Below are 16,922 nucleotides of genomic sequence, written 5' to 3' on the forward strand. Positions count from 1 at the left end.
CTACTTGGAGTAGTTAGGACTCTAAAGCCAGCACATAAATTTAATAATAACAATAACCTGAAAAAATAATGCTGCCAACACCTGTTGAAAGTATACTATGTTTGAGAAGCTATTATAAGCACTTTAAATATATTAGCTCTTTTAGTGTTTACAACCCCATGATATAAATACTATTATTATCCCCATTTTACAGAGGAGAAAACTGAGGCACCACCTAAGAAAGTTACCTAAGGTCACACAGCAGTGGTGACATGAATTCCAAATAAACTGAGGCTGCATGGCTTGCCTCAAAGAACTCAAAAACTCAGCCAGTGAATCTGAAAATAGATTCCAGGAATGCTCATATTAATTCTGACCTATTTGGTCCCAAATTTAGGTCCAAAATTGCATGTTGGAAAAAGCAGTTGGCATCCCACTCAAATAATCTCCAATTCCTAGTCTGGGATTATTTTGTTTCCAACCCTCACTCACCAGATCTTTAGAAATATGTCCGAAGAGCTCATATAACTGAATTGAATGTTACAAATGTATAATTAGAGCCACACTTAATTTGTAAGGAAAAATAATATATTTGTGAAAGTGTAATTGGAAGGCAATTGCTACTTGCCTTCCAACTGCCACTGAAAAATAGTTTAAACTTTATTAAATGGTAGAGAAATATACTTTTAATACTAAAAAGTGGATAATTGATTTTAGCTATTTTCACCTGTTTAATCCAGTTTCAAACATATTTAATCAAAGCATTTAAAAAGCTTATCTGAAAAGCTTCATCATAAATTAAGCTTAAATAACTAGCTTCAGTAATAGCAAATAATCTGGATACATTCACTAATTAGAGGAAATTTAGTTTGTTCTCTGAAAGCGACGAGAGAACTCTTTGGCTTGAATTTACCTTTGTGTTTTTGCAGCATGATATTTTGAGGAAAATTCACTTCTGAAATAGGAATTTCCTCTATTAGGAGCCCTAGTGATAGTAATAAATATTTTGGGAAAGTGGCCATGATATTAGGAGAGGTAGAAGTGGTTTATTTTCTACAATAGGCTTTATATCCAATCTTGAGGACCTACTATGCAAAAGTCACTGTGTTGGGCTTGTACAGAACAAGAAAATGAATGAGACTTGGTACCTGATTTTGGGATATTTATATTCTAGTGATTTAGACGTGTTATGTAACTAATATTGATACAAGGTACATGATGATTTTTGAAGTTTTACAAACAAATTTACAAGAAACAGTAGAAGAGACAGTTCACTATGGTATGGGATGAAATGTAATAAGGAGGGGAGAAATCAATAAAGGGGAAAATGTGCATCCTTCCCCCCACCGAATCATCTAGTATAATACCTGTCATTGAAATGTTTGCTCAGATAACTTTTGATGCAAGGAAGGAAGAAAAGAAGGAATAAAGGGAAGGAAAGAGGAAGGGAGGGAAGGAAGGAGGAAGGGAACAATGGGGTAAGAGATCAATGTAAGGGTAAGATACTGGAAGTGATTCTTGAATAAAATAGAAATGGCGGAATGATGGCAGAATGTTGCAGGCCAGTGGTGTTTGGGAAATGACAAATAAGTGATTTGGGCTACAGGACAGGGTACATGTGGAGTATGAGGAAGCATGGAGGGTTTGGGCTTTATATCTGGTGAGTATATAATTGGAAGTGTCTGTGTACGTATTTCATTGTAGGATCCAGATTAGGGTCAAGGCTGTGATGTGGACCAAGTAGGCTGGCTTCAAAGTCCCCTCTCTGTTCTCTCAGTCTCACTCCCCTGCTCACTTTGCTTGGGTCTCAGCTTTCCCATGCTGCTGTCTCACTGCTCTGGGCCTACAGCATCCTATCCTCCTCAGGCGAGGAATGTCCCTTGCTCCAAAAGTATGATTTGGGAGGCAGTACGGGGGGATGGAAAAAGTATGGGTTTGGGGTTCAGGCAGGCTTGCTTTCCAAATTCTGGTTCTACCTTTTGGGTAACCGGGTCAGCTACTTGAATTTTCTGAGCCTCAGTTACCTGCAAAATTAGGATAATTATACTGGACTTTTAAAAGTAATGAGATATCACTTTGCACCCATTGCATCGGCAAAAATTAGAAAAGGCAAAAATAATGATAGCTGATGGAAATACAAATTGTTACAGCCTTTTGGGAAAGCAATTTGGCAGTATCTATTAAAAACACATACTCCTCAAAGCAGAACTCACACTCCTGGAATCTTTCCCATACAAGTAAAAGCACTGCTTATAAGGATATATGGGCAAGGATGGCTATTGCAGCATTGTTGGTATGGCAATAAAGTGGAAAGAAAGTGCCTGCTCATCGTAGGAGAATGATAGAATAAATTATAGTACTTCCAAGCTATGGAATATCACGTGAGCTTTAAAATGGATGAATTTGATCGACATGAAATGACTCAGAGGGATTTCCACAAAGTTTTGCTGCCTGTAATAAAACCAGATTAAGAAAAGTGTGTAGAATATGATGCAATATTTATGAAATAAACATATATATTTAACATGGATAAAAATGTTGAGTCTCCTACTGTGTATCAGGCACTACTTGACATATTTAAATGGATTGACTCCTTTTAATGTTCAATATCTTGTGAGGGGGGTGCTATTATCAGTCCTATTTTACACATGAGGAAACTGAGATGCACAGACACTAAGAAATTAGCCCCAGGTTACCCAGGTCAGGGTAGAGCTGGAATCTGGATTCTGGAAGTTGGGACCAGAGACTAGATTGTTAATCAGTATACTTTATTCCCTAATTGGAAGGTGGGAAGTAAGCAAAGAATAAAAAGGGGAAAATTGCATTAAAAATCACACATTATATGATTGATTTATATATAATTTTGTGTGTGTGCATATATTTGGAAAGTGATGTAGGAAGGGATGGTCCCCCAAATGAGACTGGTCATCTCAGAGTGCTGTGATTGCACATGGCTTTTATTCTGTTCTTTATACTCTCTTTCATTATTTGAATTTTCTTGAATGAACATATATTATTTAAGGAATCAAAACGAGGAATAAACTCTATTCGTTACAGAAAAAACAAAGATTTGCATACATTTCCATTTACTGGAATTTTCTTATAGAAATGATCGTGAACACTTACAAAGTTAAAAGGATGTTCCTAGTCAGTACAGAATTTAAAACTGAAACCAAAAAAATGACTGAAAGTGGAGACTTGGTAAATAAATTATGGACATTCATTCATTGGAACATACACCTAAGTGATGTTAGACTATCAAAAGACGTAGGAAGAATTTTACAATCTATTGTTATATTTAAAAGACAGTGTGAAAATGACATGCATTGCAGAATACCCTAAAAAACTTCATATATGTATGTGGCTGTCTAGAAAAAGAGTGGAAGTTTACATATCAGCCTATTACATATGTTTGTTTCTGGGGATTGAGATTTGGGTGATATTTTTCATTTCTTCTTTTGCTTGGTTTTTCATATCATAAACACATAACTTTTAAACATAAGAAAATAAATGTAAGCAATAAAAATGTTTTAAAGTTTTCTTTAGCAAATCAACAAAAAAGTCAGAAATCTATCCTGAGGAACTGATCATAGATACACACAAAATTTACTTAAAATGTATGCCCTGTGTTTCCCTATTATTTACAGTAGAGAGAAAACTGTAAATAACTAAATCTAACATTGAGACACTGACCATGTGAAAAACCAGGTAACCATATGAGGAAATATTATGCCTCCAATAAAATTCATGCCTTTGAGGAACCTTTAAAGACATGAGAAATCTTCATGGTATACTGTTAACTATAAAAACAGATTAAAGACTTTTTTTTATAATTCAATCCTTAAAGGGAAAATGATCATATGCTTTTACCTTTTATATTTTTCTGCATTTTAATATATTTTACAATAAATATTATCCTTATGAAAGAAAAATAATTGTTATATCAAAAATAGAATAAAATACTAGGATTCAGTAAGCTCATGTAGTATTAGCTATGGGAGTCAAGACTAACAAAGCAGCTCTCCTCTCCCCACCCCTCCACACACCTTTCTCTTTCTCCTTCCTGAGTCTCGGGTTACCCTTTTATGCAATGAAAAATAAATTGTACGTCAATGTAAAGCATTGAGTACAGGAGACACTCCATATATCTTAGTTCTTTCCCCTTCACTGATCTGCCAGAGGGCAGCAGCTTTCATTCCACACTTTAGACTCTTAAAATCCAAGGGTGAGAACTCAGGGTTGTAACAGTGTATCCAGACGATCTATCAGTGCAGATCCAGGCCAGCAGATAGCTCTGTCCCACCATGCTGGGTAGTGGGAAGAACACTTAGCAGGGGGTGGTGGACACCTATAGGATAAGGACTAGGAAAAATGAGACCGGAGAAGTCTGAGGGGAATTTCATGGGTGTCCCAATGCTTTCTTTCACCCCAACGATTTAGACAAGGTAAAAAAACACTGCTCAGAGCCAGTCGGAGCCCACACCACCAGCCCAGGCTTACAGTGACCAATGGTTGGGAGCATTTATACTCTCTTCTTGTATACTCTTGAATCCGCTTTTTCATAGGTAACCTCTTCCTTTCTCTTTTGCTTTCTTTGGTGAGGCTAACTCTTGTTTTAGTTTTCCACAGAAATTTGACTTCTAGGAGGTTTGAAACTAGAGTAAAGGTTAAGAAATCTTTTGCCAGGCGACATCCCACTTCATAAATACCAAGCAACAATGATGTGACTTACACAGAGCTCCAAAGGAATACAAGCTCGGGTGTGCATGTACCTGAGTATTAATTTATTTTGCTTTTAATATTAATGAGCATATGATTTGGGCTAGTTGACCTTCAAATTCAAATTAGGTCCTGATTAAATAATAAGACAGGAGAATCAGGATGTACTTAAACAGAACTTTTTTCCCCCCAGTAAGGTGCCCTGGCCTTGGCTTTGGCTGTGAGGGATGATTAGCTATTAAGAGTGTTGAGACAACTAGAACAGAAAGTTCTCCTTGAATTAAGGAGATTGACTATATCTTAAATAATAATAATAGTAATAATAATAATAACTTTGCAGCAGTTTCAACCAGAGTACATGATATTCCTAATATGAATTTTATTCCTGTGTTTATTCTCTCCGTCATCTTATTGCCTCTATAATTGTTAGCTTAAATAGCCTTAACATTTGTACCCCTGGGTTTGTTTTTAAGGATTTAAAGTGCAAACCACCATTAAATAAATAGAGTATTTTTAACAGTAGAGGAAGAAATTCTTTAATAGGTAAGTGCATGCCCTATTTTATAAATAACCTCAGAACTCCTATCAATCCACAGATATCTTCTCAGGTCAGCTCTACCTTGGAATTCACTTCAGTTCAGTCCTGGCTGCTGCATCCTTAGCCTGCACCCACTGTGTGGATGAATTATTCGTCAGCATTCCTCCTCCTCATGTCTCACCCTCCCAACTCAACTCCTGCCCACCCAACGGCTGCAATGAGTCAACCTAGAACAGATGTCTTCGGTCTGTAGCTCACAATCTAGCTCTTGATCTGTAAGCCAATCAGTTGTACCTCTTTCTGTTGGCAGCTTGCACTGTTAGCAGTTATGTGGGGTAAATGGGCAATAAGCATCCATTCTCGGTACCCAGTGGGAAATATGTCTAGAACATTTGAACAAAATCCCTGGTATAAAAGACACCCTAGAACACACTTCCTCTTAAAATTCTTCAACTTTCACATGCCTGTTTTAATTTTCAGAAGATCTTATCTCCCAACCAAATGATGTTAGCCAGCTCATTTTTGTTTGCTTGTTTTCAATCCTTGCACTCTATAAGACACTACTTTCGTGTGGAAACCAAAGTTATAACAAATGTAAAGCCAGCCAACCAACAAGAAAATCGGGAAATAACTGATGGGTCTCAAAATCTTTGGGAATTATATTGGAAAGAGGAAAAAAAAAAAGGCCCATCCATAATATTGGTGATTCTAAAACCCAAGAAGAAGGTACTGGGTCAGTATCAAAGTCTGGAAAAAAAAGCAAGAGAGCAAGGGCTCCTTCAGGACTTTTGGTCAGCAAAAATGTTCTGCCACTTAAACTGGAGAGGGTAATAAGCATTTTTATAAGTGATCTTATAACTGCAGAACTCATAAATAGCCCAGATGTCACCAAGGAGATATATTTCTGCATGAATCTAATAATGATGAATGCTTGAAATGAATCCTCAGCACATACAACTGCCTTTTAACCTCAACTTGACCTCAATCTTGGAGGATTTCAATGGCAAATTCATTTCTTTTTCATTCTAAGCTACGTATCTGTCAGTCAAGATGGCAGTTCTGTAAGCACTAGAGGATTGGTCTAAGCTTTGGACTGATAATCAATTAAAATCAGTGTTCTTCTGTGCATGTTATTGCAGACAGAAAAGGCAAAAATCATATCCTATGTGTTCTATTTTAAATTGAAACTGGATCACATACTAATGTGGATTTCAAAACACTTTTCCTCTCCCTGGATGAAGAGGTTAATGGATATTAACAGTTTATTTCAGTATAATTCTTAAAACTTCATATTTAGTCTTATTGGGGAGTTGCATTTGTGATACGTGACAGAACTCATTGGAGTTATCACCATTAAAAGTTTTATGTAAAAATAATCCTAAAATTATTCTGAGAAATTGATCCTGGCATGAGCAATTAACGGTGTGAAATCCTGAAAGCATCAAGAAACATCACAAACAGAGTGTTTCTATAAAGATGTGATATTTCCAAACCAAACAACTCAACAGGAAAAATCTCAGCTTGAAGCACTTAAATTAGATTCTCTCTCTTGTTTTCTAAATTCTGCCATTCAACTTCATGATATTTTAAAATTTTTATCTCAAGCTAAATGATTGAAATGTCCAAAATTATTTTCTTAGAATGAACACCACTTTCTGTCTTTTCTCTCTGACTTGGTCAGGTTTATTTCTCTCTGTAAGATGATTTCACATCAGACACGATGTGGACATCTGACATTATTTACATTTTTAGATATACCAAATGGTTTTAAAACTAGGGACATCAGAACACATATCTGAGTAGTATGAAGGAAGGAGACAAGGAATTCATTTGAAAAGTGGCAATGAACAAGAAAAGGACCACAAAAATAACAGTATGGTGGATACTGTATTGGGCCACAGACAAGTGCATGCCCTATTTTATCAGTAACCTCAGAACTCGTATCAACCCACAGATACCTTCTCAGGTCAGCTTTACATTGGAATTCATTTCACTTCAGTCCTGGCTGCCCTTCAGGAATCAAGGACTTGTTCTCATTCCGCAGACAGCCCTCATGCTTCTCAAGCTTCCAGGACTACCTCAACAGAAGAGAATTGCCTCACCCAGGCCACACTCCTTCTCAAGGCAGCCAGTGACAGGTGCTTATCAACGGGAGGTTCTAATAGTCCAGGTCTCTGATCAGACTGGGACTTCTCAGAAGGGTCACGCGCTCTTCAGACCAGCTGTGGCTTCTGGAGAGAATGCCTTATTTCTCAGGGGAAGTTCAGCTTCTCCCTCTACCCAGTTCTACGTCCTTCCTTTTCTTCTTTCAGGTATTGATTCCAAGAGCTCTCCCTAATAAATATCTGCTCCTTGATCTCCATCACAGAGTCTATCTTCTGAGAAACCCATTCTGCACACGGGCCAGGTTAACCATTTGAGCAATTGACATGTATTATTGTATTCTGTGAGGTAAATACTACTATTCTCCCCATTCTACAGAGTAGAAAACTGAAGCACAAAGTTAATTACTTGTCATTACCTGTTAATCCCTTCAATTACTTGTCAAAGTTTACACAAACTTTGAGTGGCAGTGACAGGATTTAAGCCTCAACCATCTGGCCCCAGAGTTCACAATCTTAGTTAACTACCCTCAGTATACAAGGATATCTTGTTCAGAAAAAATCCGTTTACCAGGAAATATGAAATGAAGTGAATGATGCAAACAGCTGAGTATTAAAATTTTAAGACCTCTTTGATTTTCTCAACACCGATTCAAGGAGTAGCTGGTATCAATGTCAAGTACAGATCTGTTTTCATGTCACTCCAAACTGAAGACATGCATTCAGCATACTTATCCAAAAGTTCCATGTAGATCGCATGGTTTACAAGATGTCCATTTGTACAAATACAGCAATTTGGTCTGCCAATCATAGAAGGATGTCAGTAGTTACCAATGACAGATATAAAATAATATTACCTTTTCGTGTGGGGACAGTTAATCAAGAGAGAAGGAAAAGAGAGGACCATTTTATTTTCCTTTAGATAATATATATTTTTAAACTCTATAATCTGCACATGAATGTCCCCACTATTTCTCCCTCAAATTTTCTCCTAGAACCTAAATTAACTTTTCTTTTGTTCTTTTCTTCTTCTAGAGATACTTGGGTTGGTAACATTTTCTCTTAGTAGCTGTCCATAGAATGAGGGATGATGCTCTTGCCAAATACTTAATTCTAAGGATCTAAGGATGCCTTTCAAACGAATTTTCTTTCTTATTATGTCTGGATAATGAAGCTCCCGGTAGGTAGTTCCCAATGCCACTGTTTTGAACTTATTCCTGACAAGTAGCTGTAAACAGCAGAACTGCCTAATTTTAGTGTTTCAAATAAACATCTTCTTTAAACATAATTTCTCTGATCATTCGCTTGTTTCATAAATAGTTACTTTTCAGAGGCACAAATGTACATGTAGATATAAATTTTGAAAAGGGCAGATATGGAATAAAACAGAGTGGGTGGGATATTTGATTGCGTTGGAAACAGATGCTTAAAGAGAATTAGACTTGCTCATTACTTTATTTTTCCATATAAACAAAACCCAGGTGGTCTTCTAAGAGTTGGTGATTTTTACATGTAGGAAGTGGCCTCATACCTTCATCTGTACAGACTTCAACTGCCTCTTCTGAAGCAGAGCGGGGCACAGTAGCAGCGTTGACACCATCTGTAAAGCAGAAAGAGAAACACTGCCTCAGACTTGACATTGTCAAGCTGGAGCTTCCCAGCCAGCCGCACCTCCCTCCCCGCTCCACCGAAGGAAGGATGAGCCTGTTTCACGCTCTAAGATACTAAACGGTTCTTTGGCTCTCTTTTATAAGTGCAACAGAAGCCTTCAGTTAAGACAGAGCCGGATGAACTTCATGTAATCTTTTGGTGAAGAATACTAATTGTTGGTACTTTTTATACTATGGCATTCTGCTTCTTCCTCACCTCTAGAAGAATGGTACATTATTTTTCTTAGTAACAGATTGTGAAAGAAAGTATATCCTTGCAAATTTCTACAAAGTGTTTTTATGTGTGTTTTTAAAGTCTGGTTTTTCTTAGCACTATACTTCTCCTTTATGCCAGGCTGTCAAATGGCAGGGAGCATGTCTGATGGCTGCCAGTGCAGAGGCCCAGGAGAAGGGGACCGTTTGTAGGAAAGCACCAAAAGCCGTTTGGAGATTTCATGTCACCCAAGCACAGAGTGAGGACTAAGGAATCGGAGGTCGCTGTTCCCCTCACAACAGCAATTAACCTCATCAGAGTTGATCTTTCTTCTCAGTATCTTCGGCACCACAGTGACTCCACTCACATTTGACCTCCAGGATAATAGAAAAGTAACTTACTAACATATCAAAAGCATTTGTAATGGTTAATACTTGACAATTGGAAAATAAATGAATGTTTTTTTCATGCAGTAACAGGGTCATGGAACTAAAGATAACTCATGCATGCAAGATAACTAACACACACTTAAGGTCAAATCACATATTTTCTAGCATACTCTTGTCCATAACGTATATGACTATTATGTTTAGGTCATGTCTCTATCAGAACAGAGAGTAAAATTTTTAGTAAGGGGATAATTGGAGATGGTGACTGACTTTCTTCTGTTAGGTGAAAATCTTCCATTCAAAAAAAAGAAGAACAAACTAATAACGTTCCTTTCATGTCAATCTTCCCACTTCTCTACTTTCCGTCACGGCAAAGCTCCTTGGAAGAGCAGTCTCTGTTATTCTCCTCTGCTTCCTCACTTTGCATTCCCTCCGTAACTCACCCCCATTGGCTTCAATACTCCTCCAAGAATTCGCTTATCACAGGTGCCAGTGACCTCCCTTTGACAATCCAGTGGCCACTTCTCTTCTCTTCTCTTACTTCATTTCTCAGTGGCATTTCACAGAGTCTTTACTCTGTTATTTCTGAAACACTTTCATCTTGTGGCTGCTCTTTCTCCCCTGTTGCCACATATCTAGACATCATGGTGTCCCAGGCCCCATTGTTCTCTTTACTTACATTTTTTCTCTAGTGAATCTCATCCATGGTTTTAAATACCACTTATATGCCAGTGACTCTCAAACCTGTAACTCTGGTCCACACCTCTCTAGAAATCCAGACTCATGTATCTAACTGGTTTCTTGACATCCTGTACAGCTAAGAGTCCTCTCAAATTTATAATCCAAAACTGAAGTATTAACGTTCTCAACAAAAACTGCCCTGTGGCCAGTCTTCCATATATTGGTAAGTGGTACCATCATCCTCATAGTTACTGATGCTAAAAACCTAGGATTTATCCTGAGTTCCTTTTCCTCCCATACCCCATATCTGAACCATCAGCACATTTATTACCTCTATCTCTGGAATGTAACACAAATCAGTCCATTTTGTCTACATTTCCAGAAACCACCATCGTTGCTTTCCTGCTGTAGCCTTCTCACTGGTCTTACTCTGGCTCTTTTGACCCATTTTTACTCACAGGCAAAGTGAGCTTGTTAAAACAGAGATTATGTCTCTCCACTACTTAAAAACTTTCACTGGTTTCTCTTTGTAGTTCTAATAAAATCAATTCTTATACAATCAGACATAATTTGGTCCTATGATCTCTTACCAAATCTTATACCATGTTCCCTCCAGTCCACCATGCTCCAGCCACTCTGGCCTTCTTTCTCCAACAAGCTAAGCCTAAGTTGGCCTAGAGGCATTTGCGTTATCTGTTCCCTCCATTTGACTGCTCTTCCATCATCTCATCATTTAGATCTCATTTTAATTATGGCTTCCTCAGGGAGTTGTCCCCAAATCCAGCCAGTGGGGAGTTGCCTTCTCAGTATTCTTTCTACATTACCTCATTTCTCTGCAAGGAATTTATCACTACCTTATACTTTTTTGTTTATTGTTTATTTTTGGATACCTTGATCAGAATATAAGCTTCAAGGAAGCAAGGATATTGTCTTTACTGTTTACTGCTGTATGCCAGTGCCCAGAACAGTGCCTGGATCACAGTAAACCCTTGATATATATTTGTTAAATGACTGTTTGTGGGATATTATCTACAACTTTGATTGGATTAGATCTTAACAGCAATCAAAACTGCTGGATTGTGCTGGTTTGAGATTGTGTTTTTTTCATGATGTGGAGGAGGGCTGCGGAGTTGTACAATCAAAATCAAAGCTGGAAAAGATATTGAATGAAAAGTAGGTATTTTTAGTGTGGAAGAATAACAGTATATCAAAAAGGCTTTAATAACCAGAACTTCATCTTTAATTTCTCTGCACTTGAATTAGAGAGGTGATTAAATGAGCGGAGTGGACATAACAATGTATGTCGACACTGGCCAGGATCATAGCTGAATCCTGCCATTGGACTCCATGCCAGCCAGGCGGCTCACCTGGAAGAGCACGAGGAGCCCCTCAGGCGTGCATTTAGGTCTCTGCTTTACATTGAGAGGTACCGATATTGTGGGGATAATGCTATCGATCCAAGAGGTATTGGAGAGGGCTTACGTTCTACCACTCTCTGCTAACAGGCAAGATGATCCCAAATCCAAAAAGAAACTGCCTGCTTTCAACTGATTAAGGGGAAAAAGAATGAATAAATGAAACACAGGCAAATGTATGTGCGTGTATATATGTGTGTGCGTGAGTGTGCGTGTGTGTATGAACAGCAGTGGGAAAAATCTATGTCGATAAAGATAGTTTGGGACAGAGCAGTGAGTGAATAAAATCTGTGAAGCCTTAGCATTTAGAGAATGGCCTCAGCTGTCAGCAGTTAGTTGACTAATATTTGTCAGCCCCAAACAGTAAAAACAGTGACAGCTTTTCACATAAGACTCATCTTCCAGGGAGCATAATGATTTGTGGGTCAGGAGCCGGCGGGGAGGGTGTGGATAACCACAGTTTGCTGTATCAGAAATTCATTTCATTGCAAGGACTGCATTTCAGCAAAGCGAGCCAGCTGACCCGGCAGCAGGTACACAAGGTCCTTGCTGCCTTGCTTCAGTGCTTTCTCTGATGGGCCTTCTTCAATTCCATCTTCCAGGTTAATAATAAAAGCTTCCAGTTCTCCAGCAAAAGTTCCAAGGTTAATGTAGGAAGTCTTCAGTGAAAAACTTATCCTACCACCTGGTTTATTTCCAAAAGTTCAGCATATGGCTTAGGACGTGCCTGGTACACATTAGACAGAGCCCACTGTTTAAAAAAATGCCCCTCCATGGAGCTCATTAGAACTGGGAGAATGATTTGAAAACTAAAGGGAAGAAGGATACTTTCATTTTGGTGGTTATGTTGATAACTGCGTAACTGTGCCTATTATTCTTTCCAAGAACGTGCCTGAGTACAAAAATGGGTAGGAAGAGATGATAAATTGAAGGTGGTGACAATCTCTTTTGAGTCTTAAGTGCTATTTTATTTAAAAATGTTCAATTTGTAATCTACAGGAGAGAATCTATAACCATTCAATTGACACATCTATTCTTTAGTGAACAGAGGCCTTGTCAGGAAGGCTGTGGACTTCCCATTAGTTCTGCGTATGGGGTAGTCAGGCTCCATGACACCATGTCTTATGACATGCAAAGAAATAACTAGAAGCATGACTCTTCAAAATGTAATGCAAAACAGTAAAGAACATTCCACTAATTGTGAAGGGAAAGCCTCTTATTTATTTTCTTTAAACAATTTCCATTTCCAAACGAAATCTGCTGATTTTGACCTATCCTGTCAGCCAGTCTCTGACTTGGCATTGCCACCCTCAGCCGGGCCCTCTTAGAGCATTGCTAAGCAAACTGTTACTGCATGGAAGAAAAGCGGAGTTGGGCAATGAGACGTGGAAATGTACCCTTCTGACCGGAAGCCTTGTCACTCGTAATTAATAGAGTTGGTGGCTTCCTGAGGAAGACCTGAATGAACACGGAAGTTAAGCTGGTGAAAAGGAAATTCAGAAATTTTCAGAAAACAGCACTGAGTAAAGTCCTTGTTCACCTCTGTAGACGAGGCTTAGGAGACTCCTCAAAAGAAATCTGAGCCCACCTGCTTCTCGGCTCTGCCCTTCCATTTCTTCCACACTGTGTTTTTCCTCTGGACCGTTCTCATCTTTCAAGAAAACCACAGAGGAAAAAAAAAAAAAAAACACATCAAGTCAATTTATGAAATATCTCTTTATGGCTAATATGCAGCAGTGAAATTAATTGGCACCAATGTAGCGTGACTCCCCATAAAGCAAGGCAGAGAGATGAATCAGGAGCATGAAACAGAAAAATTATCTACATAAATAGGCAAATTTATACTCGTCCCTTCTCACACGATTTGCTTGATGAAATGCTGAACTGCAGTAAACGAAACTCACTCAGCAGTCTTAGTAACATCTCTCTCCTTGCACAGCATTTCCCAAAAGGCAATACAGATTTTAACTTCAATCTGCTCTTTTCCCTTGACTCAAGCAATATGCACCGTGTAAGGACACTTGGTTGATTAAGTTCTATGCCCTTTATTTTCCTGTTTGATATATGTTACAAAAAAAGTATCTATTTTTATTTAACTTACATATGACAGTCTGACATATCTATGCTATGAAATATTTTGTCTTGAACAGATTATGCTAGTCAAGTTTATGCCATAGTACATAACTCCTTGAAAAATAAATCACTGGGTAGGTGCAATGTTGGCTATATACTAGAAACTAGCTAAAATTTTCTTTTGGCTTAAAATGTATAATATATTACTGTGGGTTTTTGTGTAGAAAAAATAAACTTTTCAAAGGAAAATAAAAGCATGATTTTATAACTCATTACTGGGAGGTTTTCCAAATCTCTTTTTGTTTTGAAAATAAAAAAAAAACCAATAAATTTATGTAAGGACACAGGAACAAAATATAAAACATATAGTTAAAGTACATAAAACAAAGCAGAAGTTACCAGCATATATTTCTATGTGTTAAAGATGGCCAAGATCTTTTGTGTCTCAAAAAGTGGAATCTCTCTGTCTTTTCTTCGAATACAGATTGGTTCTATGACTTGTTTAGACCAGTGAAATGTGGAAGTGACGTTCTGGGCCCTCCATGCTAAGGCCTCAGGATTAGCAGCTTCCACTTTCTCCCTCTGGAGAGCCAGCTGCCACGCCGTAAAGATGCTCCAAATGGAGACAGGCACGTGGAGAGATAGTAGGGCCATGTGGCAGAGCAGCGAGGAGCCAGACATGTGGGTAAACCCTCCTAAACCTGCCAATTGAGCCCAGCTGCCAGCTGAATGCAGCCAAACGATGACCTCAGCCAATGCCACAAGGAGCAGAAGAATCGCCCAGCAAAGCCCTTTAAAAATTCCCCACCAACAGGGGCTGGCCCCATGGCCGAGTGGTTAAGTTCGCGCGCTCCACTGCAGGCGGCCCAGTGTTTCGTTGGTTCGAATCCTGAGCGCGGACATGGCACTGCTCATCAGACCACGCTGAGGCAGCGTCCAACATGCCACAACTAGAAGAACCCACAACGAAGAATACACAACTATGTACCGGGGGGGGCTTTGGGGAGAAAAAGGAAAAAGTAAAATCTTTAAAAAAAAAAATATTCCCCACCAACAACCAGGCTCAGATCACTTAACCTTGTTTGGCTTGAGTGCTTTGGCCCACTATCTGCTACTACTACCAGCTCTTAATCCAGAGGCAAGAGGTTGGGGAATCCTCCCCTGAACTAAAACAGGAGCCTCAGAAGCAACGGAGAAACATTTCACCAAGCGGCTCTGACAAAGAACCTATTGGAGAGAGGCAGAGGAGAAAACATCTGGGATTGACATAAAATGAAATAAAAAGCTCATAATAGAATGACAAAATAAATAAATAAACTAAAAAGAGTGACACTCTGAAGTGGGGAAGGAATGCTATCAATGAATATATTAGTATATTTAGAATTCCCTCTGCCCAGCACTGCACCATTTGTCAGAGGGGACACAGTATAACTTTTAATATGAGAACCTGGGGCCGCTCTGTAGCTAGCTAAATCCAGTGTTCCAAATGGCATATTTACAAATACCACATGATGATCTGACATTTTCTTTGTTCTGGTCCTCCGAGGAGGCGACGCCATTGGCTTTGCTCTAGGAAGGAAATAGCCATGACTGCTGCTTCTGCTCCTTAACCAGGCTAAGCCGGTGCGGGAATAATTGTCAAAAACATACATCAGTATGTGCCCCTTTCCTCCCACCAAATTGACTCAGCGTCAAGCAGGAAAAATCTGCCAGCTTTTTTCTCTCTCCCCACAGACAGACCTTTTCACACATATTTCACAATAGGCTTGAAGTCTGCAGTGACAGGCTGCCTGTAAAATTAGTCTGGTTGCCACATCTCCTGTGGAGTAGGGGTAAAAAGCTCCCTTGTGAAGAGAGGAAGATGAGAAGGGAAAGAGAAACAATTAAGTCACAGGAAGGTGAGGAATTGGTTCCAGCAGTTCTAAACGCAGGAAAAGGAAATTCATGGTCAGACCCCCAAGTGCAGCTTTATAATAATAAAACCAGTCTGGCTGTTTTCCTAATCTACTTCTACTGGGTTTTTACCCTTACCCGCATGCTTGCCGTCCTGCTCCCTAACGCAGCCGCCCCAGTGGCAGGCTTGTGTTTTCCACTTTGAGTCTCGGCTGCGCAGTGTTCTCATTGCAGTATTTCTGCACTTGGGAAGCAAACTCAGGAAACGCTTGGCATGTTTATAGTGGAGTAAATGCATTCTAGAAGAATGCTGGATTTGCCATTTGAGTAACATGCCCTCAAATGAAAAGGTTTAGGTATTTTGCTTTCATCAATTTCTAAACACAGTGCGTCCTCAAATCCAGCAGGGGGAACCAGCGTAGAGGTCTTATCTCAAAGCCCAGCTGATGCATTCTCCAGCAATTAGATTAGCATTCATTTCACTCCTTCAGAAGGACATTTTAGCTAGCTTATAACTTTCCATCCATTTAAAATTCCTCAGATGGGTGAGTTCTTAGGTGAAATAGTGGGCTTCCGCTGGTACGAAAAAAACTCCCATTACACGGTTACCAGTAAGTATTTGATAAGCACAAGCTTCCTCTCATCAGCCTTGTCTGTCTGGCTGTCTTCACAGGAAGCACACAAACAATAAAAAGTTAAGTAGACCGGGGAATGTAAACTTGCGGTTTTTAGAAGAGATTTAAAAGGCTTACAATAAACATGAAGAAATACAGGGAAGTGACGGGCTATTTTGTAAGCTTAAAAAGTATGACACAGAAGCTAAATTCTCTTAGTTAATATACCTTTAAGATCACATATTTACTTCAGATAATAAATTTCCACAGCCTTCATGTTGAGTGTCACGTAATACTTTACTTTCTTGTGCCAAAAAGTGCAGTAACCTGTGAGAATTCCAGTGGTTGCACCATTTGTGTTTCTCTAGTATTGGTACCCTGCGCCCTGCTCTTTCAATCCATGTCTATTGAGCATGAACTACTATGAAAGGATATTTCAGGAATTTTGTAGAAATAATAAGATTCCTGCTGTCAAGTGAATTTATGAAAGTGTAAGCAATGCAGCGTTGCTCGCATGACAGTAAGAGTGCGGCCCATCTTTGATCCCACATGGAAGACTTTCACAAGGGCAGAATGCCAATGCCATGGCCACAAACTGCTATCCCGATATTTGCAGTTCCTTTTGTGAACTGTGCATGGGAATGGGAAGGGAAAAG

General features: G+C 39.0%; 1 protein-coding gene across 4 annotated transcripts in view; it reads right to left on the reverse strand.

Annotated features, from left to right (window-relative positions):
• Positions 1-16,922, reverse strand: part of MACROD2 (mono-ADP ribosylhydrolase 2) — a 1,871,078-nt gene that overhangs the window by 97,378 nt on the left and 1,756,778 nt on the right. For 3 of the 4 annotated variants that reach the window (XM_046678762.1, XM_046678761.1, XM_046678760.1), the window contains exons 12-13: positions 13,227-13,337; positions 8,870-8,938 (exon numbers count right to left, since the gene is read on the reverse strand). In XM_046678762.1, the coding sequence (XP_046534718.1) occupies positions 8,870-8,938; positions 13,227-13,337 (180 nt within the window). The remainder of the gene's footprint in view (positions 1-8,869; positions 8,939-13,226; positions 13,338-16,922) is intronic. The other variant, XM_046678763.1, reaches the window with a different exon arrangement.

This window comes from Equus quagga, chromosome 12 (genome assembly GCF_021613505.1).
Source record: "Equus quagga isolate Etosha38 chromosome 12, UCLA_HA_Equagga_1.0, whole genome shotgun sequence".
NCBI lineage: Eukaryota > Metazoa > Chordata > Mammalia > Perissodactyla > Equidae > Equus > Equus quagga.